General features: G+C 37.8%; 1 protein-coding gene across 1 annotated transcript in view; it reads right to left on the bottom strand.

Annotated features, from left to right (window-relative positions):
• The window catches only part of LOC122548600 (CUB and sushi domain-containing protein 1-like), a 2,366,391-nt gene that overhangs the window by 763,199 nt on the left and 1,577,782 nt on the right, over window positions 1-25,410 (bottom strand). Inside the window, exon 8 of the mRNA XM_043687435.1 lies at window positions 16,237-16,327. Within this exon, the coding sequence (XP_043543370.1) occupies window positions 16,237-16,327 (91 nt within the window). The remainder of the gene's footprint in view (window positions 1-16,236; window positions 16,328-25,410) is intronic.

Raw genomic sequence — 25,410 nt, 5'->3', positions numbered from 1 at the left:
CTAAAATAAAAGTATAATAAATGGGCTCAGGTCTGAAGTGACAAACAAAATCTCATTCCAATGGAGATAGAGCAATTTGGCTTATAAGGACATAGTGGAGACATAAAAAAAGACTACAGGTAGTCTATGTGACCCAATCCAATGTTACTGTGATTGTTCTGGGGGGCTAGTGCTGAGTAAATATGTAGCAAGCACCAATAATATTTAGGTTTGGGAGTAAATTGTTGAATGAGATCTGGTAGGCACCCAGAACCTGTAAGGGTGAGAAAGTATGAGGAGTGACATTGAGGAGGTTATCCAAAGTAATCAAGGAGTCGAGGAGAATCAGTGGCACCCATGAGCCATCAGTGGCATTTATCAGTTGCTGCAATTCTCATGAAGCTAGCAATTTCTCATGTTCAGCACTGTATTCACTCTCAAAAATTAAAAAAAACTGAGTGAATTGTAAATTCTATAGCTGTGTTCCTCTGTGAAAAGTAATCCATGATCCATTACATCATAATGTTGACAGGGAATGATTGTTTTTAATTACAAAGACAGGCTAATACATGGGCTATTTTCATTATATAGAGAACGTTAAGAGAATGTGTTACTTAAAATTCCAAAGACTTTTATCATAACATTGAGCAAAAATTATTTTTGCTCCTCTGTTTCAGCACTGTTAAGATATCTGCAGACACTGATATCTTCTAAAGAAGGTATTCTCCACGAAGGAAGTTGTTGGGCAGGATTACACTTTATAAAATGTTTCCTGTAACAATCTGACTAAAGTCATCTTTTTAAGCATTACCCAATATGTTTCAAATAAGGAAGGTATATTTAACTTGAACAACACAACAAAGATATTCACGAAGATCCATTCCCTCCACCACCATTGCTCAGCACAAGCAGTCTGGACCATTTACAGGATGCATGCAGAAATTCAGCCATTTTTGACAGCAACTTCCAAACCTAACTGATCACCTTCATCTAGAGGGACGAGGGTAGTAAATACCTGGGAATACCACCACCTTCAAGATCACCTCCAAGCCACTCAACATTCTGATTTGAAGATATATCATCATTCTTTCAATGTTGATTAATGAACGTCCTGGAATTCCCTCTCAAATGGAATTGTGGATGTCCCTCCAGCACATGGACTGCAGCAGTTCAAGAAAGTCAGCTCACTACCACCTTCTCAAAGGCAACTAGGGATGGGAATAAGTTTTGGCCTCGCCAGTGATGACCACATCCTATGAATGGGTAAAGAAGACAAAATAGGCCTCTCGTATTTAGAAGGACTTATTATTTCCAACAAAAATGTGTTACCACATGCAATATCAGTCCCAAATCAGTCCCAATTCTGTTGTGAGGAATTTTTAATTTTCCAGCCAATCATTTCAGCCTTCAGTCTCTTTTGGAGCGAATGCCACATAGGCCCTAAATACTGACAATACTGTTACTCGACAAAAGGATATAGACTATATTGTGACCACATCTTGTTTTAGTAAATCAGCCAAACCAGAAGTGGGGCTTAAAGTGCAGATAGAGGCAGGGATTCAAAAAAAAAAGAATGCAAGGTAGGTTTTTAATAAATCCCTGAAGGTGAAAAGCTTTGCCCTACCTGTCAGCTCTGCCTCCTCCTGCCAAATCACAGATATAATGGAAATTATCAATCCTTGAAAATGGGGTCATAGTTGCAAAATATTTCTGAAGCATGGAACAAAATATTATAAAAATGCCAGGGCAGGTGATGTTTGATAGGACATGGACATTTGGACACCAGTGTAATCCAAGACAATCATGTCTACACTAAGTGTATTGAGGAACATCAGCTCAGGGTCATTAGGATGGAGACTATGATGCAACAGGAAGCAGCAAAGCTACCTGAACACTCGGTTCCAGGGAATGAGCACACCTCTCAGGATGGAGCCATTTGACTTGGTCCGTTGCCAAGAATAGGGGAGTATAACTGCAAGTATAGAAAGTACAGGGATTGAGAAGGCAGAAGTGTAGGAGCCCCAGCTTTTTCATGTCTCCTACAGATTTAAGGTCTTTGCAGCCTGTGTGGTTGGAAGGAGGCGCTACAGAATGGATGAGCAAACTGACTAAGGAACCATGATATCAAAGGTCATTCAAGTTGAGGAGTTAATGGGAATATCATGGTAATAATGGACAGTATAGTCAGAGAGATTGACATAGTGTTCTTCAGCTGAGAATGATGGTCCAAAATGATTGAACTTCCTGCCTGGCAACAGGATTTATGTCATCCTGCTTTGGGATGGAAAGGGAAGGGGGAAAGATCTGGCGGCTGTGCACTCAGTAGGTACCAAACAATAAGTATGATAAGAAGAGAAGTTTTGCTCAGGGATTAGGAGCAGCTGAGGGCTAAATAAAAAAGTGAAACCTCAAGAAATGGTAATCTAGATTATTACCTAATGCAAAAGTAAATCAGATAGTGTAAATAATATTAGAGATTTAAATGCAAGGCTAAAAGTTTTGAGTCAAGGGAAGAATCTCAACTCCTGAGGCACTGACAACATCAGTGGGGAGAGCGGGAGCTGTACCACTGACACAATCTTCTTTTGCACTGGAACCAGTGTACTGGTGAGTGATACAACTTGGCCAATGGGGACATTTGAAACTAAATCACAGGATGAGGGATTAAGTAAGGAAGATGTTATAAACTGAAAAGAGAGAACAAGGAAGTAAACATGTTCATAAGGTGCTTTCAGGACACTTCTTTGAGAAGCATGTTTGCACAACCATGTGGCAGGCTACTCGAGATCTGGTCACACACAAGACATTGTTAATTAATGACCTCATTGTAAAGGGGCACCTTGGTAGCTTTATAACATTAAAATATTAATGATATAAAAGGGTAATTATAAGAGTAGGAAGATAAAGAGCTGGCAAGTAATGTTAAGGGGCAGATCAGTAAACATGCATTGGCAGACATATGAAGAGATATGTCATAATACACAGTAAAAATTCATTTCAGTGATGTTATGGACCAGACCAGACCCCCTCAAATATATTAAGAAGGTAGCCTAGACCCTAACTTTTTTCTTATTTCAAAGGTAAATGGTCGGTGCTGTGTCCCAGATGCAATTTAATTGGTCAAACAACTTAATGTTAAGCAATACACAATTTATTCAAACAAAATTTCTAAAATATAAAAAAAAAGAACTTGGAGTAACTTAACTCTACTGGAAAACTTAAAAGAATAATAGATTATTTTACTGCTAAATAGTGACTGTTCCAATATAGTAAATCCTATAAACACATCTCTTGGCAAAAAAGCAAATTCAGAAAACAGATTTTTTCACGTGCAATGCCTACAGTGGGAAGGGAAACCCCAGCTTGTAGCTGTAACCGAGAGGAGGATAAAAAAAACCTTCTGCTTCTTCAAGGTAACTGCAGCTTTTGCTGAGTCTAAAAGTTAAAAAAAAACTAGGAATCCTAATCTGAAACAGCTGGCCATACCCATCCAAACTGTTCCTATTGTGCCAACTTAAAAAAAACCCAGAGTCCGCACAATCTTTTTATATTACCACAGACTGCTTGGCATCTCTTGTTCAATCTCTCTCTGAAAAGAAACAAAGTCAAATACATCTCTTAAAGCCAAAGCATCATTGACATGAGAAAGAAAGACTCTAGAGAAAGCTTATCATCTGTGGCTAACTAAGGAAGTTAAAGATATTATGTGAAGTTGAAAGAAGAATCATGTCAAAAGTTAGTTGGTGGAATTCTCTTCCCCAGAAAACAGTGGAGGCAAAATTACAGAATACACTTAAGGCAGAAGTAGATATATTCTGGAATAATAAGGGAGTCAAAATGTGTCAGGGGGCAGACAAAAAAATGAAGTTGAGTCCATAGTCAGATCAGCTGTAAAGTTATTGAATAGTAAAGCAGGTTTGAAGTGTCAAATGGTCTGCTCCTACTTCTAATTCTTACATATGTTGTATCACAAGTAAAAATCTGCCACTTTGAACTACTATCGATATCAACTGTTAAGTTTCACACTCAAAGACACAAAAACACCATAGAGATGGTGTCACAAACTGTATTAATGATGTGGAGGTGCCAGTATTGGACAGGGGTGTACAAAATTAAAAATCATACAAGACCAGATTATGGTCCAACAGGTTTATTTGGAAGCACTAGCTTTTGGAGTGCTGCTCCTTCATCAGGTAGTTGTGGAGTATAAGATCATAGGTTACAGAATTTATAGCAAAAGTTTCCAGTGTGATGTAACTGAAACTGTATTTGTGATAATGAAGCTGATATTTTAGTCAACTATCATTGTGATATATAATAGAGATGGTCACTTGTGAATTACGGAGTGGAAAGTGGAAAAGTTAATAACAGATCATCTATCAACCATGAATGGATTTAATGTCATTTAACAGAAATCTTTACTGGCCCAAATAACACTGCAACAGTAGCTTCAGGACCGACTCAAAAGGTCAAAAAAAAAGCATCTCACTTTTCTGACATGTATTTGCAATGCTTTCTGACCTGCATGAATCCACATTGTTTTGTTCCCCCTTTACACAAAGACTGATAGAGACAATTATTTTAATTTTCCGTTATCCACATTCAATCTTGATTTATCATAAATATTTTAGAAAAAATCTTGCTAAAAACCTATTAAGAAAGTTGATTCATCATGAAGAAAAATTCAGTGTGGTTCAGAACATTGTAGAAAACAGGGATGGTTACAGAGGGTACTCAGTCTCTCAAACGTGCCTCATTCAATTTTATCCTTGGTGATCTGCATCAAACTCTGTGTATCAAATTCGTTGTTTCACAACAACTTTGGAAAAACACACAAACCTATCAATCTTAAATTAATTCGCCTCCACACCATTTTGGGGCATTATTTCCAATTTTCCATGATCCTTTTTGTAAAGAAGTGATTTCTAACACCACCCCTAACAGCTGAGCTCAAATTTTGCCTGGTTGTGATCTGCCCTCATCGGAGAAAATAAAAATGTTTTCTATCGTGGTTGCCTTGTTAGTGCCAGAGGATCTAATCTGTTAAACTACAGAGAAAAGGTAACAGAAATGATGATGACAAAAGGCATCATATCTTAGTACTACAAAGTCACAGTTGGCGAGATTATTGTCTTTAATAGGCTCTGCACCTCCCTTAAGGACTGCACAAGTTCTCTTCATTTCTTCTTCTTTTGAAGCCAGGGTACAGCTATTCTCCAACAGCTCTTCACTCTTACCTCATGTGGGATTGTTCAAATAATGAACGAAATCAGTGAGTGGTGAAAATAGCCTCTTTATTAGGCAACCACAATAGCACAGGTTCGAGGCAGCTATGGAATCCCGAAATACAGTTCTTATAATAGCCTTTTATAACACAGTTCTTACATATATTAAAATTCCATTACTATGATGCTACATTGTTTAATCTTTCCCACACAAAGGCTTCTGTCCTAGGAGACAGGAGATGGGTTAAAACATGTGCTAAGTGCTGGCTGCTACTTCTGATGGGATTAAAAGGGTCTTTTCAATCTGCTTGCATAATTAAGAGGTGTTAGCCATTTTGTCTTTTAAGTTAGCAAATGTTAGTCAAAAAAATACTAGGTCAATCTGCTCTAAATAAGTTAGACATTGTACCTTTACTTAATAAAATAATAAAGGATATTAAACTGATTACTGAGCTCAGTTGTGAGATTTGTTTACTGTTTGCCGGTGTGAGTTTCATTCATTCATTCATACAATTTCAAATAAGCACAAATTTAAAAATCACACAGCACCAGTTATAGCCCAACAGGTTTAATTGGAAGCACTACCTTTTGTAGCGCTGCTCCTTCATTAAGTGGTTGTGGTTGTGGACGATAACCTGGTGTTGTGTGATTTTTAACTTTGGACAACCCAGTCCAACACCGGCATCTCCAAATCATCACATAAGCACTGTTTTGACAGTTAGTTACTTATAGGGATAACAGGTAAAAGGTATTCAACAAGTACATACCAATTAGGGAAACTGTTTGTTGTTCTGTAATCTATTCAAGTCCAAGATTTGGTTGTCAAGTGATGATTAATATTATCACGTTTTGTGGAGACTTGATGGGGGGGTGATATTGTTTACAATATTGAAACCTCATCAGAGGTAGCTTTTGATGTAAAAATAGGTCAGATAAGGGTTTAAGGTAAAAGGGTTGATAGGGATGTTTTAATTTTAGTCTATATTGTAATAGTAAAATATGCGTTTCTATGAATGAATGACTGAAACCGTATATTCGTAAACAATGAGTTCGTAAAGGTTTATGAATAAATAAACAGGAACCCAGAATTAATGAATATAGTGACCTGGTGAGTGAGTTAGTAAAGATAACCTAAGACACAATACAGGTATCGCACACTCAGTATGGCTCATATATATGTTACAAGAGTATCCAAAAGGCTGTGCCCTCCACATCCCACACAAAAGAACTGGAAACAACTTAATGATCTGGAAACTAAATCACTGGTCAAAGTATGATGGCCAAGTCCAAGGTCTATCACTGCCACATACAGCTTGCAACATTATTGCTCTATTGCTATTGTTTCTGCTCACAATTCTCAGTCAAACCCTCAAAACCAAAGGGAACAGGAATATGTTCCTCGAGTCTATTCCAGAATTCTACAAAATCATGACTGATCTAGACCATAATATCATTTCCTCCATATTCCACAAGACCCTTGCGTAACAAAAATGTACCAATCCTAGCCCCAAACATTTCATTTGATTCAAAGCCTGTATAACGCCTGAGCAGTGTTCCAGATTTCCAGTAACCTCTGCATGAAAAAGTATTTGTTCATATCTTAATTCATTGCTTCATTTTGAAACCTATGCTACCTTTTTCTGGATACCATTCCCCAACCTCTACAAACATCATCACAACCCAAGGTAATACTCTATCCAAAGCTCCGCTGACAAATTCTTTTGTCATTTGCACCACTATGCAGCCTTCCCAACTCAAGGAAATACAGCAAGTTTATTCAACCTTTTATGGCTCTTTTAAGGTTGCATAGCAGTCCTTTTGTAGGAAAGATACCTTTGCTGAGATGCATTGCCAAAAACTGAATGATGTACTTCAGATGGGGTCTGGCAATGACTTTGTACAATTAAAGTATCTATTGCATTCCAACTGCCTTGAAAAGGATTGTTAACACTTCATTAGCCTTGGGTCCCTAATCAGGCAGCAGTGGGTTTTTGTCAGGGGCTTCAGTGATACTGAACGAGGGAATTACCCAGAAAGTTTCCACTTGTGATTGGGCAATCTCCCATCTCGCACTTTGAGCTGAAGTCAAAGAATTCAAATGGTTCCAATGTACTAAACCTGGACATTTACTCAGGGAATATTCAATGGAAAAATCCAACTCCTGGTTAATAACACGATGGACCCCATTGCTCACACTGAACTCACTGAAGCCCCACACCCTCCGCACTTCAAAACCCCCACACAATCTCATGGCCAAACCTGACTAACCCATTGCAAGTGCCTCTCCAACCTGAACTGACTTTGCCCCACAAATCAACCAGCGCCTCTAACTTGTGCCTGTGATTCCCTAACCAATACAATGATGATTGTCCTTTATTGAAGATCAAGGCTAAGAGTTCAAAATCACCTGTGCACATAACAAAGGACTGCATACAAAACATTAACCTGAGTGAAGAGATTTTATTTACTTCTTAGAGAAATAATTTAAATAGTCATAAAACTCTTTAATGGGATTTAGAATTTGGAGGAGTTAACTAAATGTAAGAGTTTGAATTAATGTTCTAGCCCGAGTTAATGACAAAAAAATGGTTTGACAATTTAAAATGGCTCACTAAACAAACTGACAAAATCCTTGAGCTAATGACAATACTAAGTAGTACCTCACAGATTGCAGGCATATAAGATCAAGAAAAAAAGCAAAATCATCAATAGCTCCAGTTACAATACTAAACCAGAGAGGAGGCTCATCATCTTTCCTTTGCCTATTACCTTTTGTGACAACCTAATTCGATTGATTGGTGCAATTAACGTGATAAATAGAAAATGAATAATAATTATAAATAATCTATAATGATTGCTAATTCCTTGTCCTGTCAAAGTTTAATTTTTGAAAACAAGTTTATTAAAATGTTTTCACTGCAAGATTTGTGTTCTGTTGATTTTGAATACATTTTGTAAAAATTGGGTAATTGATCTGCTGGGTCTGCCTTCATCCTTGAATTATGCTCGTAATATTGTTAATTATAATTTTAGCAACAAGGGGAGGCTATTTGAATCTGTCAAAGCTATGTGTGCATCTCATACAATGATTTCAATCTGAAATATTATTTCCTGTTAAATCATCATCCCACTTAATAAAGACAACATGTGAACCAAGGTCTTGAGCTGCATTGTCTGAGCTGAGATATCATCTTTTTTTATACTGACAAAACCTTAAATTATCGCAGGACAGTGACTTGAGGAAGTTTGGGGATTTACATATCAATCAAAACCTGCAACCCATTCTAAGTGATTAAAGACTTCACAGCAATCTACGTTTGTTCAATACATCACATCAGTTGTATGACCCTTAGATCTTTTACTATAAATTCTGCGGCCTATGATCCTGCCCCACTAGTTACCTGACAAAGGGGCAGTGCTCCGAAAGCTTGTACTTTCAAATACACCTGTTGGACTATAACCTGGTATTGTGCGATTTTTAACTTTGTCCACTCCACTCCAACACCGGCACCTCCACATCATATGATAATATACACATTACTCTTACCTTCAAAACAAGTGAGAATGGAATATTAGCATAATTTAGTAATAAGACTTTTATTTTTGCATTGATATAATCACAAGGAATTTACAAATGTCAGAATGTTGAAATAAATAGCTGAGACAATGAGAGGCAAATAAGGCATCTTGATTATTTTGTGCTAATCTCTATGTCCACCGAAAACATGTCTTAAGATTATGTTTCCTATTGCCTGATTATTTTGAAAATAAAAGAATATTCATTCTTTGTAACTAGATATTGATTCGGCTGTAATCGTCCGATGGGGATGAAAGGTTTTGGATAACCTCTAAGTGTTTATCTGTGTCCTCTATTCCTATGTTTCTCCCCCAAAAAATGCCTGTTTACTTCTGCCACAACAATGTCTCTGACAAGATCAATCACAATGCCTCAATATTTACTCAAGATCAGTAAAAGGAGAGATTGTAGAGCTCAGGTAGGGGCTCAGATATCTTGGTTAGCTTGGTGAGTGTGTAGCGAAATATGTTTTCCTTTGATCAAACTAGTTCTTAATCCACCTAGGTTACTTATCTTCAACCTGAATCATTATTGTTGTTTTATTTTCACATATACTTCCTAAATTGCATTTCCAACATTTTATGTTGTCACCAATGAAATAACAATGGTATATAAGTATTATTTTTTGATTACATATTTAGATTTCTCATGTAATTTTTCCTTTAAGAGTTAGATTAATCAGCCTACGAGTACCTTATTTGTGCTATACCTGTTTTTGCATATTGTTATAATCTCACCTGATATTGTTAATGGATAAGTCAGATCCAAACAAAAACTCAGCTTGATAGATTACAACTTTATTTGTTTGATTTTAATGAAATGGTTGCTTACTAGTACATAACCATACAAGGTTGCAAATTTTGCTTCAACAATAAAATAGAAACTTATTACAAAAAGACTAAAGATAAAATAGAAAAATCCAAACCTTCTACAAATAATACAATTTCAAAGGTTTACAACAAGCAGCAAAAGTATAATCCCAATGATCTTTCTTTTCTCAAAGAGAAACAAAACAGATTTTGTGCAGTGCCCAAAACATCACTGCACAGTTCTTAAAATCACAACACCACTCATATAATATTCAGAGCAGTATTCCTCTATCTGACACTTCTTTAGGTTTAAGTCACTTGGACTTCAAATGTTAAAATTGGGTCTGCAATAGCTTCTTCACGGGGCTCTCAAACATTGGAGCTTCTCTGAATTCAGTTTAACCAACCATTACCAGTTCTTCACCCAGTCTGGAACCAACATTAATTCCTGATTCTAAGGAGTTAAAAATCACACAACACCAGGTTATAGTCCAACAGGTTTAATTGGAAGCACACTAGCTTTCGGAGCGACACTCCTTCATCAGGTGGTTGTGATCAGGAAGGAGCGGCGCTCTGAAGCTAGTGTGCTTCCAATTAAACCTGCTGGACTATAACCTGGTGTTGTATGATTTTTAACTTTGTACACCCCAGTCCAACACCTGCATCTCCAAATCATGATTCTAAGGAGTTCACTCACTATATCTTGCTCTTCTCAGGAACAATGCTTCAACGGCATCCTGTTCCAAAATTTTCACTGGACTAAAAACACCAAAGTTAAAAACGAAGCTAAATGTGTCTGAGTTATCGGCATTTCCAATAGGCTTATCTAAAATATACTCAGATACCAGAACTTTCCAGAAAACCTTTGAGGCATTATTATTTACCAAGATGGGATACAAACAATCTAACATAAATCAAAGGCCATTTGTGCTCAATTCTATTCACTCCACTGCCAGGCATATAAACATTTTTTTAAAAATGAATTTGCCATAATTACACAAATACTTACAAGTTAACCATGAATTTCAGACACACAAACACATCAGTTATTACTGTTATATCAGTTATCTCAAATACCAGATCCAAACCCAGCCCAAATGTCATTTAAAAAGTATGCATATAAAACCCACATTTCACATCCTCACATTGACATCTCATTTGCCACTCTTTAGTGCAAAGGTACTTCTTCAGTACTCTTGTGGCACTGCACAGTCACAATGTTTCCCCTTCAAAGCCCTAGGTATTTACACAAATGCTGTAGGGCAACAAACCACATTTACTAAGGCTACAACTTGCCCCCAGTTCTCTATGATGAAAATTGATCTTTTTCATGTACATGCTGAACTCTGAAAGAATATTAGTTTGATACAGTCTTTAATTTCCTTTTTACTACTGAAAAGTAATAAGATATAATGACCCATCTCACTTTTTCTCAGGGAAAACATCTGGGAGGCAATATACCACCCAGTGTCACCTCAAAGTCTGTAAAAGTATCTTCTACTCACTTCACTAATGAACCCTCTGTCACTCTTGATCTTCTAAACCACTTCTTCCCTTACTGAGCAGCTGGATCACCCACACTAGTCTGGAATCTGGTTGGCCTCCACAGAGGAATCATGACTTGTGGAGCTGGATAGATTAGTTGGAAATAACTGTTCCCACTTCCAAAATAGCCAAGAAGAAGGAGGCACAAACTTCAAGCAGTTTGTAAAATAAGTGAATATTTTTCAATTTTCATGTGATTTGAGTCTGGAATGCATTGCCTGGAAATGTTGTGGAAGTACATTCAATTAATGCATTCAAGAGAGTATTGATGGTTATTTCGAAAGAAACAGTGTACAAGGTTATAGGGAAAAGGGAGGAGAATGGCACAAGACATGATGCTCATTTGGAAAGCTAGTGTTATTATAATGGGCTGAATGGTCTCCTCCTACAGCATCAAAAAGAGTGGTGCTGGAAAAGCACAGCCACTCGGAGAGCATCCGAGGAGCAGGACAGTTGACGTTTCGAGCATAAGATCTTCCCCCTATAGCATGCCACTTCCATAATTCTTTGTGAGCATAAAGACTTTAATTTAATAATCAGCGCACCATTTTAGTGTATTTTCAATTTTTTGTTGCTATTTTTCATTTAGAAAGATTGTTTGACTGACAACTTCTTTCATGGAAGTTGATTTTAAATAAATAAATAAATCTTTTTAAAAAATCTTCCTCATCCAAGAGTATTTCTCATCTGGCACCAAGGGCTGGAGATGTCACAACAGTGCCACAGCAATTACATCAATGAGTAGGGTGTACAACCAATTATAATTAATTATGCACTAATAGCAAACTCACTGGTTAAAAGCATACCTGCATTTTGCACGTATTTTAGTTTTAAATAGTAAAATGAATGTTATGACTGTACTAAGAGCAAAACTATGATAATGAACAAAGTTATTTTAAAGAAATGTAGAAAGTGCCTGAATGGAGAAATTTGACATTGTACAGATATTAATTAGAAATAATGTAAATATCAACATCAGTTCGGTTTTTCTTAAGCAGTAATCATATAGTTAACACTCAGTTAAAAGCTAGTTACACCTATTGGGCATAACATTTCTAGTATAAAAGTGGCAGTTTTTATCAATCACTAACTTTCTGGGGATTGCACTAGGATTAATCTTGAAGCAGCATTCTTGGTGATAGTAAAATTATTCATGAGAAGTTCTGGATTTTCTTGCATTATGTATGGATTTCCAAAGATGCGATCAGCCTCAGTGCAGCATTGATGTCCAATGCTGACACTGTCAATGTCATGTTAATGCCAAACTCTAAGCTAAGGGGATTCATGTTGTGATGTTTGATCCACGAGACCATTATTTCCAATGAGCTCTGCAGCTTAAGTCAGCTCTTTTATAATCCTGCAAACACGATTCAGTGAAACTTTCCAAATCCTCATTCATTAAATAATTGGGTGGGGTCAGAGATTGGAGAAGATCAGCTTCTACCTTCTACACCCACAATTTTAAACTTGAAACAGTTAGTAACTTAGATATGCTAGGGGATGCATTTGATGATCTGATTGGTCATGTATCTGTTTAAGACCAAATAGTCCACATCAGTCATAAAATCAAGAATCTAGAACTTTGGCACTGGTGTTCCAAAGTTGCTATCTTAAAAGTGTTCAGGAGTCAAATTTGTTCTGAATGAACTTCATTGTAATAGAATTTTTAATACCAATTCTTTATAATTACTGCTTGACTGTTGGTTTTGTTGCCTCGGACTTGATTGAATTATAGGTTTCAAAGTTCCATTGTTAAGTCTTTTAGGGAATTTATGCAGGGTCATTTGGCTCTGTATCACTTTCTTTCAGTCTTCAGTCGAAATGTAAAGCTTGTTATAAACCTAGTGATCCAGTTATCATTTGGTTCTGTAATTAAGTGCTTTGACATTATGAATCATTTTTGATAAGTATTGATCAGAAAATGCTTCTGACCTCATTTAGAATACAATTTAGCACCATTACGTGGAATAAGAAATCAAGACTTTGCATGTTCAAAAAAGAAAATTGAGCTAAACATTTTTTTCTAATTCAGAATGTCTTAAGCAATTTCAAACGCAACTGTGCATTCAAAAGCCCCAAAGCTTAATGAGGTGTCACACAATATTACAGGACCTGTCAGATTTCGAAGCTCTAATCATAGATCCTGAATAGAGACTGTTGCAGCTGCCCTTGACTAAAATTGACTTAAAATAGCCGCCCAGAGCGTTTTAGTTGATATAATAGGGCCAAAAAGGGATTGGCAGTTGCAAACAGCAGACTTTCACAGCCTGACTTATGGCCTCTGTACCGAGTCACCAGATAAGATAATGAAAGGTCTCGGTGAAAGAAGACAGGGGTGTGTTGACAGTAAGGCATCCCTGATAAGGGAAGCTCAAGTGAAAGGCTTCTTCTTAGCAAACTAATGTAAATGTTCCTATTTAGTACTGAGTAGAAGGACAAACTTGACCCACCTAGTTAAAACATTTTCAGGTAGTTGTAAATTGTACAAACAATTAACACATATATACCTTTGTGCAATAACAGTGGTAGCTTTAGTTTTACTATATGAGACATCAGGGATTTTCATTAGATTTCTGTCGATAGGGAGCTCCAATCACACAAGCATTTCTTGATAAAGAGCATCCTTTGAAAAACCTAGATAACAGGCACCTGAGTAATAATGAGGTAAAAACAATGACTGCAGATGCTGGAAACCAGATTCTGGATCAGTGGTGCTGGAAGAGCACAGCAGTTCAGGCAGCATCCAAGGAGCAGCTCCTTGGATGCTGCCTGAACTGCTGTGCTCTTCCAGCACCAGTAATCCAGAACCTGAGTAACAATCACCATCCCAAGTTTGTTATTTAGTAAAAGGGAGAAAGAAAAGTCTGATCCCACAGTATTCTTAAATTTTTTTAGGTAACTGTAAATTAGAAATGAAACCTACAAACTAGCATGAAAGGATTTAGTTGAATCTCTATGGGCAGTCAACCTTTGACAGTAAAGAGAGGCCCACTTCATTAGCATGGGAGATGAAGCGACAAATGGTGTAAACAGATAGCCTCAAACAGAACATCAGGAGACAGTTCATGTGATGGGGGTATAAAGAAATTGCAAAACATGGTCAGTGTGACTTCAGGAAAATAAACAATTGCTGCTTTACAGCTTAGCATGCAGACTCGATAAATACAAACACAAATTATCAAAAAGGATAAGATCATGTTGAATCCAAACTATTTTCTTGAATGACTTGGTAAAGCTGTGAAAATGATTGAGTTGCTCCCTGATCAGTGGAATTTAAATAGATATTGTCTTATTAAGTAAAGAAAATAGATTTTACATAAAGCCATACAGCACAGAAACAGTCCAACAACTATTTAGAATAGAGATAGTAAGGCTCATCTAAGTATCAAATTTCTGTTTTAAGCCAACTTATAGCATGCAATTACAAGGAGTTGTGGTTGCATCTACAAGGTAGAGAGATTCTGTTCATTTGATCTCTCAACGTCAAGAGAGAGAAGCCGCTTCCCAATGTGTTAGCTTTGTCAAAGAATCATAACATTAAATGAAACTGCGTAACTTCACATAGAACTGACTTTGTATTGGAACTGATATTTTATAATAATTGATGGAAGTTAACATCTTTTTATATCTCCTGTAATAAGATTAGTAGGGGATATATATTGCATAACAGAATTTGAAAATGCTGGTGATAATCGTGATAAAAATTAGTGATAAGCAAATGTCCAGTTTATTGGTGATTCGTGTGATGTAATTGGCAAGTGTCTGAGAAAAAGTATACCCATTAGTATTGGAATGTTATTGAATAAAATACATTACCAGATCCCCAATGACCACCAATAAAGGTGTCTATTAAACATCATGAAATAATGGGAGGACGTAGGGCTGCCCTTGTAGTTGTCTATCATTGATCGTAATTGATATAGGATTGGACGTATAGATTGGGGGATGTGGCTAACAATGACATCAATGTTGCATGCAATTACTGTAATGTGGAATGTATATAAAAATGCTGTACTTGGCTGAGAGACACAGTGTCCCATGGAAACCGTTTCCAAGGACCTCTCCCACGCTGCGATTTAAAGAGTTCTGAATGAAGATTGACTTATGTGGCTGGACAAAGGGCACTAGACTCCTCTTTGACATCTCTCCACAACAGAGACCACCAGGAAACAAATATGGTTCCAGCAATATAGTAGCTACAATGCATGTGGTAATCTTTCTGACATTTGTTCATAGCAGGATCCTTTATAAGGAGTCTGTTAAAGTAGTTGTATTTTTGACTTGCAGCTGCCACATTGTTTTGGCTGAATAGAAAGATCTTGTGCTGTTACCTCAAAAGTATTTAGAGATTGATAATCAATGCGTTTGGCTTATTATTGCACACACACTATATCCATCAAGTCCTAAATAAGGACATGAACTCTGAACTTCAAACTCATGCTGGTGGTGCTTCCAATTTGTAAAAAGACCTCTGTGTCTATGTTTCTGGTTATCATGTACTTAGCAGAATATCAATGCTTCTCTGAATTCAAACACTTGAATTCAATCACAGTGAGAGTTTTGCCATTCAACAGACTGCTAAATTTTTACTCCTGCCATTTAGAAATAATCTTTCCATCAGACTCATTCTTTCATTCCTTTGAATAAAAACATTCATGAGTGGTTTAACTCAATTTCCTAACATAAGTTGGGATTTAGAATGAGCAGAAGGTAAAGGCAAAATAAGCGTTGATATATATTTAGTGATGATGTGTGCTGAAGTGACAGTATCGAAGACCCTGTATGTGTATTAACACAAGAATTGGTTTGTAACTAAAGCGTCACAAGCTAGCATCATAAGCTATTGTGACATTTCAGTAAATAACAGTTAGCTAGTCATTGCTGTATAAATTCTAGCCTCTTCAACTTTCCATTCTTGCAGCTTAGAGCCATCACATGTCTAACAGCACAATTTGTTGTCAGTTCCCTTCAATATATTGACAAACTTAATCAGCATGCAGCACATGACAAATGAAGGCAAATACTGTGCACAAATACTCTTACTAAAGACATTTTTCTTTCTCCAGCACCTCCTCTGTGCAAGGAACAAAATTGTGCTTACCTATAATCAGACCCTGTTCTTTTGCCATTTTCTGGTACTCCTGGATCAGGACACATGTCAGCTGGTACCAGAGCAACTCCACCTTGACTTACTGTAACACAGAGAAAATGACAGTCTACATCATCAGGTCATACTTTCATTACAGATGATCTAATAAAATCAAATTCTTTCAATTTCATTTGAAATATTAACTCAAACTAAAATTCCTTTTTTCTTTGAATTACTCAAAAATATCCAACACTAATGTTACATCATTAAAACTCATTGAATCCCATAATAACTAGTGTGAGATCACAAAGGGTCAGGCAACAATTCATGCGCATTTCTTCCAGATTGCTCAGAAAGTAATATGCCCATTACTATTGTCCTAAAGTGTGAAATGTCTGTAAGATTGACAATCAGTTCACAGCATTACATTTAACCATTTAATCCAAATCACACTGATTGTGCTGTTCAGGAAGCAATGAAATAAAAAAAAACACATTCAACTTTGTTTCCTTACTGTGCTAATGTTAAAATGATTCAGCATAACATCAGAACATCTCCTGTCCTTAAAGATGCTGATCCCATTTTCAATCTCAGAACAGGTGAATAGCGAAGGAAGTTATAGACTCATCTACTGTTGCAGAATGAGCTATTTTAAACCACAAGCCTCATTTAACAAGCCTGTCAATAGGTGGACAAGCCAGAACAACACAGGTGAGATGTTGGGTTTGACTCAGAGCTAGAGACTAAGTGTTGAGGACCCATGATTAGATCATACTAAACATTGGAGCTGAACACAACTCTATTCTCATCTGAGATCCTCAGGAAAGACTGTCCAGCTTGGAGCAACAAGAACAGTGAGCCAGAACAGCAATTTGAGCTCACTTTGTCTTATGAGTTTGCAATGGGCAGATTGTGTGGTCACATTCTCTCTGCCCCAAATGAAATCAGTTGAACCAGCTCAATAACTGGAGTTTGCTTCTTTGCAAAGATTCATTTCCAGACTAGGCCAAGCATGGAGGTCAGAACTGAATTCCAGCAACACTACAGAAACTTTCTGCCTTCAGTCAGAATTTCTTCCTGTCCTGATAATACGATCTTAGTCAGTTTTGATCTGTGCCACAAATACTATGCATTGCATTAGATCGAAACAAACATGTGCCGTAAACATGGCATTGCTCAACTCCCTTCATAGGACAGCTGATTGGCCCATATCATTGAATGACATTTTTCTGAATAAATCATTTATGTCATGCTAAACTGTACTATTTGTGAAAGCTTTCTTTTTGTTATTTAGGCCAAATGTAGGTATAGAATAAAAAAAACAGAATGCAAAGACTACAAGACTTTATCATGTTACACAAGTTGATAGGATTTAAAGCTTTGATGCCAGAGCTTCTAATGTTGTAAAGTATAATTATCTTATTAAAAGTTTGCATTGGCATTTGGGAAAAAAAAATGACACTTTCTTTTTAGGTTGCAACTGACAAACATGTTGATCTTAGCTGGTTTCACTTAGAAAAATGGCTGTTCCAGGAGTGGAACAGTTGCAAGACAAAAGAAGCCTCAGGCATTGTCGTGATACGGTGTTGCAAATTGTCCACTGGCACTGATAGGTCCTTGACAGAAAGACATTCTTCGGCAACGATGATCAGATTTGAATTTTTTTTAATGCTGTAAGAAATTCCATCACGTAGAGTCATAAAGGTTCCTATGAACCCAAGCTTTTCGTTCTAGTAGGATTTAGAGGAAAATTCTCTCAATGGATTTGGCTCAGAACAGAAAGTCACCAGGGGGATAATTCCAGGTATGAAGAGCCCTTCCTTTTAGAATAACTTTTTATTTGGATAATATAATCACTTTAGATTTATAATTCAAAAATGATTTTGCTCAAATACCAGTTCATTGTTTACATTTTTGCACACACTGTGCAAAGTAAATGCCATACACTATACACAGCCAGGCTGAGAAATTATTTACTGACAGTGTTACATAGATAGAACGCACCCTGACTGAACTGCTGGCCTGAACTTAAGACTCTTTTCATTATTTGTGTTTAGTACATTCAAAGGCAGCTTGTCCACTCTCCATTTTTAAAGTCTCTCTTGCCTCATTCACATCTGAAAGGCAAATCCTCGACAGTCAGGAAGTAGATAAAATGTGGTCAAGTGTAAGATCAAGAGTATTTGTGCTCTTTATGGCCTCATAATAAAGTTTCCCTTTTTTTAAACTGTATATTTTGGTTGAAGTCATTGCTGGGCTGCTTATGAATCTGGTGGAGCAGGCACAGCTCTTGCTTTACAGTAGCGCAGTTTGGAAATGAGTCAAGCAGAGAAGCAAAAGGCCTAGCGTAGTCATTCGTTACCTCATGGATAAAGGAAAGTACCTGCTACCTGGTTTAAGCTATATGGAGAGGCTGAATAGGCTTGGGCTGTTTTCCCTGGAGCATCGGAGGCTGAGGGGTGACCTTATAGAAGTTTATAAAATCATGAGTGGCATGGATAGGGTAAATAGACAACGTGTTTTCCCTGGGTTGGGCGAGTCCAGAACTAGTGGGAATAGGTTTAGGGTGAGAGCGGAGAGATATAAAAGGGAGCTAACAGGCAACGTTTTCACCCAAAGGGTGGTGCGTATATGGAACGAGCTGCCAGAGGAAGTGGTACAATAACAACATTTAAAAGGCATCTGGATGGGTAAATGAATAGGAAAGGTTTAGAGGGATATGGGCCAAATGCTGGCAAATGGGACTAGATTAACTTAGGTTATCTGATTAGGATGAACGAGTTGGACGGAAGGGTCTGTTTCCGTGCTGTGCATCTCTATGATGCTATGACTCTAAATAACCTGACTGAGTATTGGATTGGACATCTTTCAGGCACCCTGAGATACAGACTACTATTTTCCAGAATGGCCTCCAATTTTTGACGATAAAACGGTATAGAGATATCCACTTTTTACCCAACTCAGAACTGAAATTATACAATCCTTATACAAATGGGTATGTGCAGATTTAAAACTGTTTTCCTCTCCACAACATAATCTAAATGAGCATTTCCTACAGCAAATAAGCTCCTCTGAATAAGATGATCAGTATAACAATTAATGCAAATGCAGATGGGATTTTATTTCATGCTCTGAGGATTAAGACCATCCAAATTCTTAGTAAAGAAAGCTTTAGCTTCAAATTCGCTACAAATGTAAGATTCAGAAATTAAAAAGAAATGATCTTGATGATTCAATGTGGAAAATATGCAGAATAAGGATGATTCTGAGAACTGAATATAACGGTGTTGTATCACACAATCAATCAAAAGAAAGGTGATAATAATAAATATCATCAATGCAGAATTAATGTTAAATGTTTTGGGAATAGACATGACAACACTATGTTCATAGTATGTCTGAGAAGTGTTTTAAAATACAGGTTAAGGGCTAGATTGAAAATCAAACAATAAATAAGTTACACTGTAGCAGGGAATGCAATCCAGAAATCCAAACCACATATTGGAATTGGAATCAGAGGTCAATGAATTCCTTCCACAACTAAACCTTAAGGGGGTAATAAAGCAAATACAGTGGAGATTTGAACTTATATTGAAGGTCCTCCATGTTGTTCTATAGTGGTTGAACCTCTGAGCTGATGTGGACCTCTATTATATATAGATGCCTATATTCATCATACAAAAAAACAAACATTCTTTAAGGTTAAGCAATATGTGAAAAGCAGTGTGAACAAAACTTAATTGTACTCATTTGAACTCTGACATCTGCTTCAAGATGTAACACAGTTTAAAGAGATAAAGTAAAAGCCTTGGTGGCTACTGTAATTAAAGCAAGAAACCACTTTAAAATTATTTCAATTGAATGTGGTAAAATAAATCTCTCCTCTCCGTACATAGCACCTGCACAGATCCAAATGTCCATCAAAATTCTGAATTCAAATAGAAATTGTGTTGATCAATTATATAAATTACATGTAAAAATGCATTTCTTCAGGTATCACTGAAGCAGTCCAAATGAAACAGCAGTTTATTATTTTTGAACTTCACAAAAGTGAGTAAAATGGAAGGACATCTGTCACGGACTCTGTAATGCGACCACACATCAGCGTGGGATTTTCTAACACTTCTTAGGTTACTGGCAATCGATTAACTACAATATAGATGCAGGCATATTTATGTCGGCCATTGTGGAAGCAATCATTTGCAGGTCAGATTTAAATTACTTGTGCACAAATTACTTCAGTATTTAGTAAACTGCTGTTAACAGCTTTCTGGAAAGCAACGGTTACATAAGAATAGGAAATAAATTTAATGGATCGTTACATAGTGAAGATTTATAACAGCAATTCAGGTTGGCAATGAACTGTGTTAACTCACCCATAGTCTTGTTTCTGCAACTTTACTATACTTCTTCACAAATCTAAATTCAAACCTGGCTTAGTTTCTGATACTCACTTTAGAGTCAAACCATAAGGTCCAGCCCCATTCTGGGATTTGGGCACACAATTTGCAATAACACACAAATGGAGCGTAGAGGTGACACTTCCTTTTGCAATGCATCATTTCTTATAAGATACAAAAATATAAGATCAAATGGGGTAGATGGCACAGGAACAAGACAAATCAGTCCAGCCAGCCCACGGTGACTCAATGGTCAGCACTGCTGCCTCACAGCACCAGGGTCCCAGGTTTGATTCCAGCCTTGGACGACTGTCTGTGTGGAGTTTGCACATTCTCCCTGTGTCTGCGTGGGTTTCCTCCGGGCGCTCCGGTTTCCTCCCACAATCCAAAGATGTGCAGGTCAGGTGAATTGATCATGGTAATTTGCCCATTGTGTTAGGTGCATTAGTCAGAGGGAAATGGGTCTGATGGGTTACTCTTTGGAGGGTCGGTGTAGACTGGTTGGGCTGAAGGGCCTGTTTCCACACTGTAGGGAATCTAATCCAATCAAAGTCCACTACTGTGTTCACACTCAGTTCTAAGAAGCCTCCTTTGACCTTTTGTCATCTAACTTACTGTTGCAACTATCTGTTCTTTTCTCCCTCAGATGCTCATCTAGCTTGCCTACAAATGCATCTACAATATTTGCTTCAATTGGACCCCGTGGCAGCAAATTCCACTTTCTCACCACTCTATGGGTAAAGAAGTTTCTTCTGAATATTTCTTTGTTACTGTTTTATATTGATGGTCTCTTGTTAAGCTCTTCCCTAAAAGAAGAACCATGCTCTCTACCCACACCAACAATTCTTTCATTGTTTCAAAGTATTATGTCACACCTCAGCCTTTTCATAAGAGAGCCCTTCAATCCTCTCTTCCTATATATACCTCATGAAACGTCTCCACACCTTCTTCTGCTTTTTTTGAGACCAAGTGTGATTTCAGGCCTACAATCAGGTAATACTTCTGGGTGGCACAGTGACTCAGTGGTTAGCACTGCTGCCTCACAATGCCAGGGAATGGAGTTCGATTCTACCCTTGGGTGACAGTCTGCATGGAACTTCCACGTTCTCACCATTTCTGCGTGGGTTTACTCTGGGTGATCCGGGTTCCTCTCATAGTCCAAAAATATACAGACTGGATGGATTAGCCATTGGAAATGCAGGAATGGGGGGTGAGGAGGTTCTGGGTAAGATGTTCTTTGAAGGGTCAGTGTGGATTTGATGGGCTGAATGGTCTACTTCCACATTGTAGGGGTTCTATGATTCTATTCAGGCCAGGTTCTCTCATGGCATTACGTTCTCCTCAGCTCAGTGCTCATTAACACACTGGCAAAAAGTTAAATCTTACCAGCAGAGAGTTCAGCCCCCACGTGATCTCTCAGGTCCCAGTATCTGTGCGCTATATTTAGAAGTCATCCAGTTGACACTTTACTCTCTGGGGCCTGGGGCATCATTTAACCTCTGAAAATCACCCATACCCAGCCCTAGATTTGTCAATACCGAGCAAAACAAAATACTGCAGCTCAGTGATGCCTCCCGCAAAGTTGTCCAAGAAAGTGTTTTTCCCAAAGGATACCAATCAGAGGCCACCCGACTGATGAAGTCAGCTTGGACAGAGGTGGCTATGGAGATTACCGTGGGGGTGGGTCAAGACAACCTGACTCCAGTGCCACAAAAACATTATTATCTGCTGCACATCACTGGGGTATGTACCACTCTCTACGCAATGCATTATGCCTCTATGATGGAGGTAGCATTGTAAGGTTGCCATTGTCGAGGTCTGTCACTTGCAAGACTGGATGCCAGACACCAGCACCAGTAGCCTCAGGTTCAATTAATGTCTGTCACTTCACTCTCTTTGCGAACTTGCCAAAGTATCATTAGTCACAATACATTTTGTTTGAATTCTTTCATGGCATTGGCAAGGACAGCATATGACATCAACAAATATCCTAGAACTGATTGGCTTGCTTGGTCACATCAAAGAACAGTTCAGAGTCAACCACTTTATTGTAGATTTAGAGTCAAAAGTAGGTCAAACCAGATAAGGATGACATAATTCCTGACTTGGAACAGATGGGTTCCAAGGCATGATTACTAACACTGATTTAATATTCCAGATTTATTCATCAAGTATAAACTCCAACGGCAGTGATGGTGGAATCTGAAAGCATGTTTCCAGAGCTTTAGCCTGGTCCTTTGGATTACTAGTCCATTGAATTTACCAAGAAACTCATGTTTGTGAAGTAATCTGATCTTTTAAAAGATGACAGAAATAGAATCTCTGTTTATTTTGTTTTTTTTTCTTGTACAGAATACTTCAACGGACCTTTCTAAAATATAATTGGTTGCATTTCTTACAGCAAGCTACTAAAGTAAGTCTCCACTTGCATAGACACAAAGTGGAGTTGGTCATCCAGTATTTCCTCTTGGTTTCTGGCACCACAGCTGTGTTTATCCCTCCACCAGTAACTAACTGGTATCTTGTTGAAGGTTTAAAGTATTCATTAATTCCTGATGTCAATGAACATTTAGGTTCATATCAGTAATAAAAGGGAGGGAATCATTGCTTCCCATTACTACCTCTCTTCATGCTTCTGTTCCAGCAACCCAGAGATTGATCTTTCAATTGTTTTACACTAATATGACCAAATACTTCGAAATAAAATGTTTCAGCAAACTCATTACAAGTTCGCACAACCAAGGTATTTTGTCAAGCTTTGCTGTAATACTTCAGCTCGTTTGAAATAAACCACTGATCATCAATCAATTAATCTCTGTTGATTTTCCCAATTCACAATGATATGAATGTTTGGTCAGTGATTGCTCAGTTGACAAATATAATACTTCCTGTGAAGACCAGAAAAATCTCACGTTCAATTTCCTGTCCTGCTAATTACATGAAATGTGGAAACAAAAATATCTTGTGCACAACAGTACCACGGGAGTACAAAAAATGCAAAAGTTTGGCCTTCTATCTGATTCCAATGGTGATTTTGTACGGTCATATTGATGGAGTGCAAAAAATGTACTTTATTATCAGGATGTCATGCAATATCATGAGCTACTGCCTTTAAAGGAAGAGAGACAAAGCTGAAGAAGGGGGAAAATTACAAAGTGTTTATGGCAATCCTGGCTCGACAATGCTTTCATAACATTTCTTTAAATCAGACAATAAATAAAACTCTGGGAAATGTTCCTGTCCACTTATGCCCTCAATGAAGTAAAAGCTAAACCCCAGAAGCTTATTCTGGGTCAAAATGTCATTTGGAGCAGGAGATTTTTTTACATTTGAGATTAGCTTGATGAATACACAAATGAAAAAGGACTTGGCATTGAATGCATGTCAAGACTGTCCAAAGTGATGAAAATCAACCATGACATATGCAAATATCAACCGCACTCGAATTCAGAAATCATACAGATTATGTGTTAATGATAAATGCATTTGTAAAGTTAAAAGATAATGTATGCAGAGCTTAATACTTCAGAAGTACATTTCCCCAAAGCATTCTGTCATTTTCTGCAAACTAAAATTAATCCACCAAAACCTGAGAAAAATGGAATTGATGTTTGATGCTTAATCTTTAGAAAGTAAGTATGGTGGTTAAACATGTTTAAAATCAAACCCATTTGTGTTTTTGGGTAAAATGTCTATTGTTTCATATGACTTACTTTAACAAACACATGACTGACCACCACCACTCCCCCCAACCCACCATCCAGATCATAGACAAGGTGGGTTGAAGGGCCTGTCCCTGTGCTGTACTGTTCTCTGTTCGATGTTCCATTACCAGAAGATAACCTGCTATTATAGCTCCTAATTGAATTCGGCCATTTGCTGGAGGTGGAACAAAATATTGTGGGGATTAGGAAATGGCAGAGACATCAAACAAATTTTGTGTCTTCATTGTACAAGAACATAGAACATAGAAGAATACAGCGCAGTCCAGGCCCTTTGGCCCTCGATGTTGCGCCGATCCAAGCCCACCTAACCTATACTAACCCACTATCCTCCATATACCTATCCAATGCCCGCTTAAATGCCCATAAAGAGGGAGAGTCCACCACTGCTACTGGCAGGGCATTCCATGAACTTACGACTCGCTGAGTGAAGAACCTACCCCTAACTTCAGTCCTATATCTACCCCCCCTTAATTTAAAGCTATGCCCCCTCGTAATAGCTGACTCCATACGCGGGAAAAGGTTCACACTGTCAACCCTATCTAACCCCCTAATCATCTTGTACACCTCAATCAAGTCACCCCTAAACCTTCTTTTCTCTAATGAAAACAGCCCCAAGTGTCTCAGTCTTTCCTCATACGATCTTCCTTCCATACCAGGCAACATCCTGGTAAACCTCCTCTGCACCCGTTCCAGTGCCTCCACATCCTTCCTATAGTATGGCGACCAAAACTGCACACAATATTCCAGATGCGGCCGCACCAGAGTCTTATACAACTGCAACACGAGCTCAGGACTCTGGAACTCAATTCCTCTACCAATAAAAGCCAGTACGCCATATGCCTTCCTCACCGCACTATTTACCTGGGTGGCAACTTTCAGAGATCTGTGTACATGGACACCAAGATCCCTCTGCTCATCCACACTACCAAGTATCCGACCATTAGCCCAGTACCCCATCTTTTTGTTATTCTTCCCAAAGTGAATCACCTCACACTTAGCTACATTGAATCCCATTTGCCACCTTTCTGCCCAGCTCTGCAGCCTCTCTATATCCTGCTGTA

Source organism: Chiloscyllium plagiosum, chromosome 3, assembly GCF_004010195.1.
Source record: "Chiloscyllium plagiosum isolate BGI_BamShark_2017 chromosome 3, ASM401019v2, whole genome shotgun sequence".
NCBI lineage: Eukaryota > Metazoa > Chordata > Chondrichthyes > Orectolobiformes > Hemiscylliidae > Chiloscyllium > Chiloscyllium plagiosum.
Note: the sequence above shows the minus strand (reverse complement) of the source record. Positions and strands in the feature narration are given on the sequence as shown.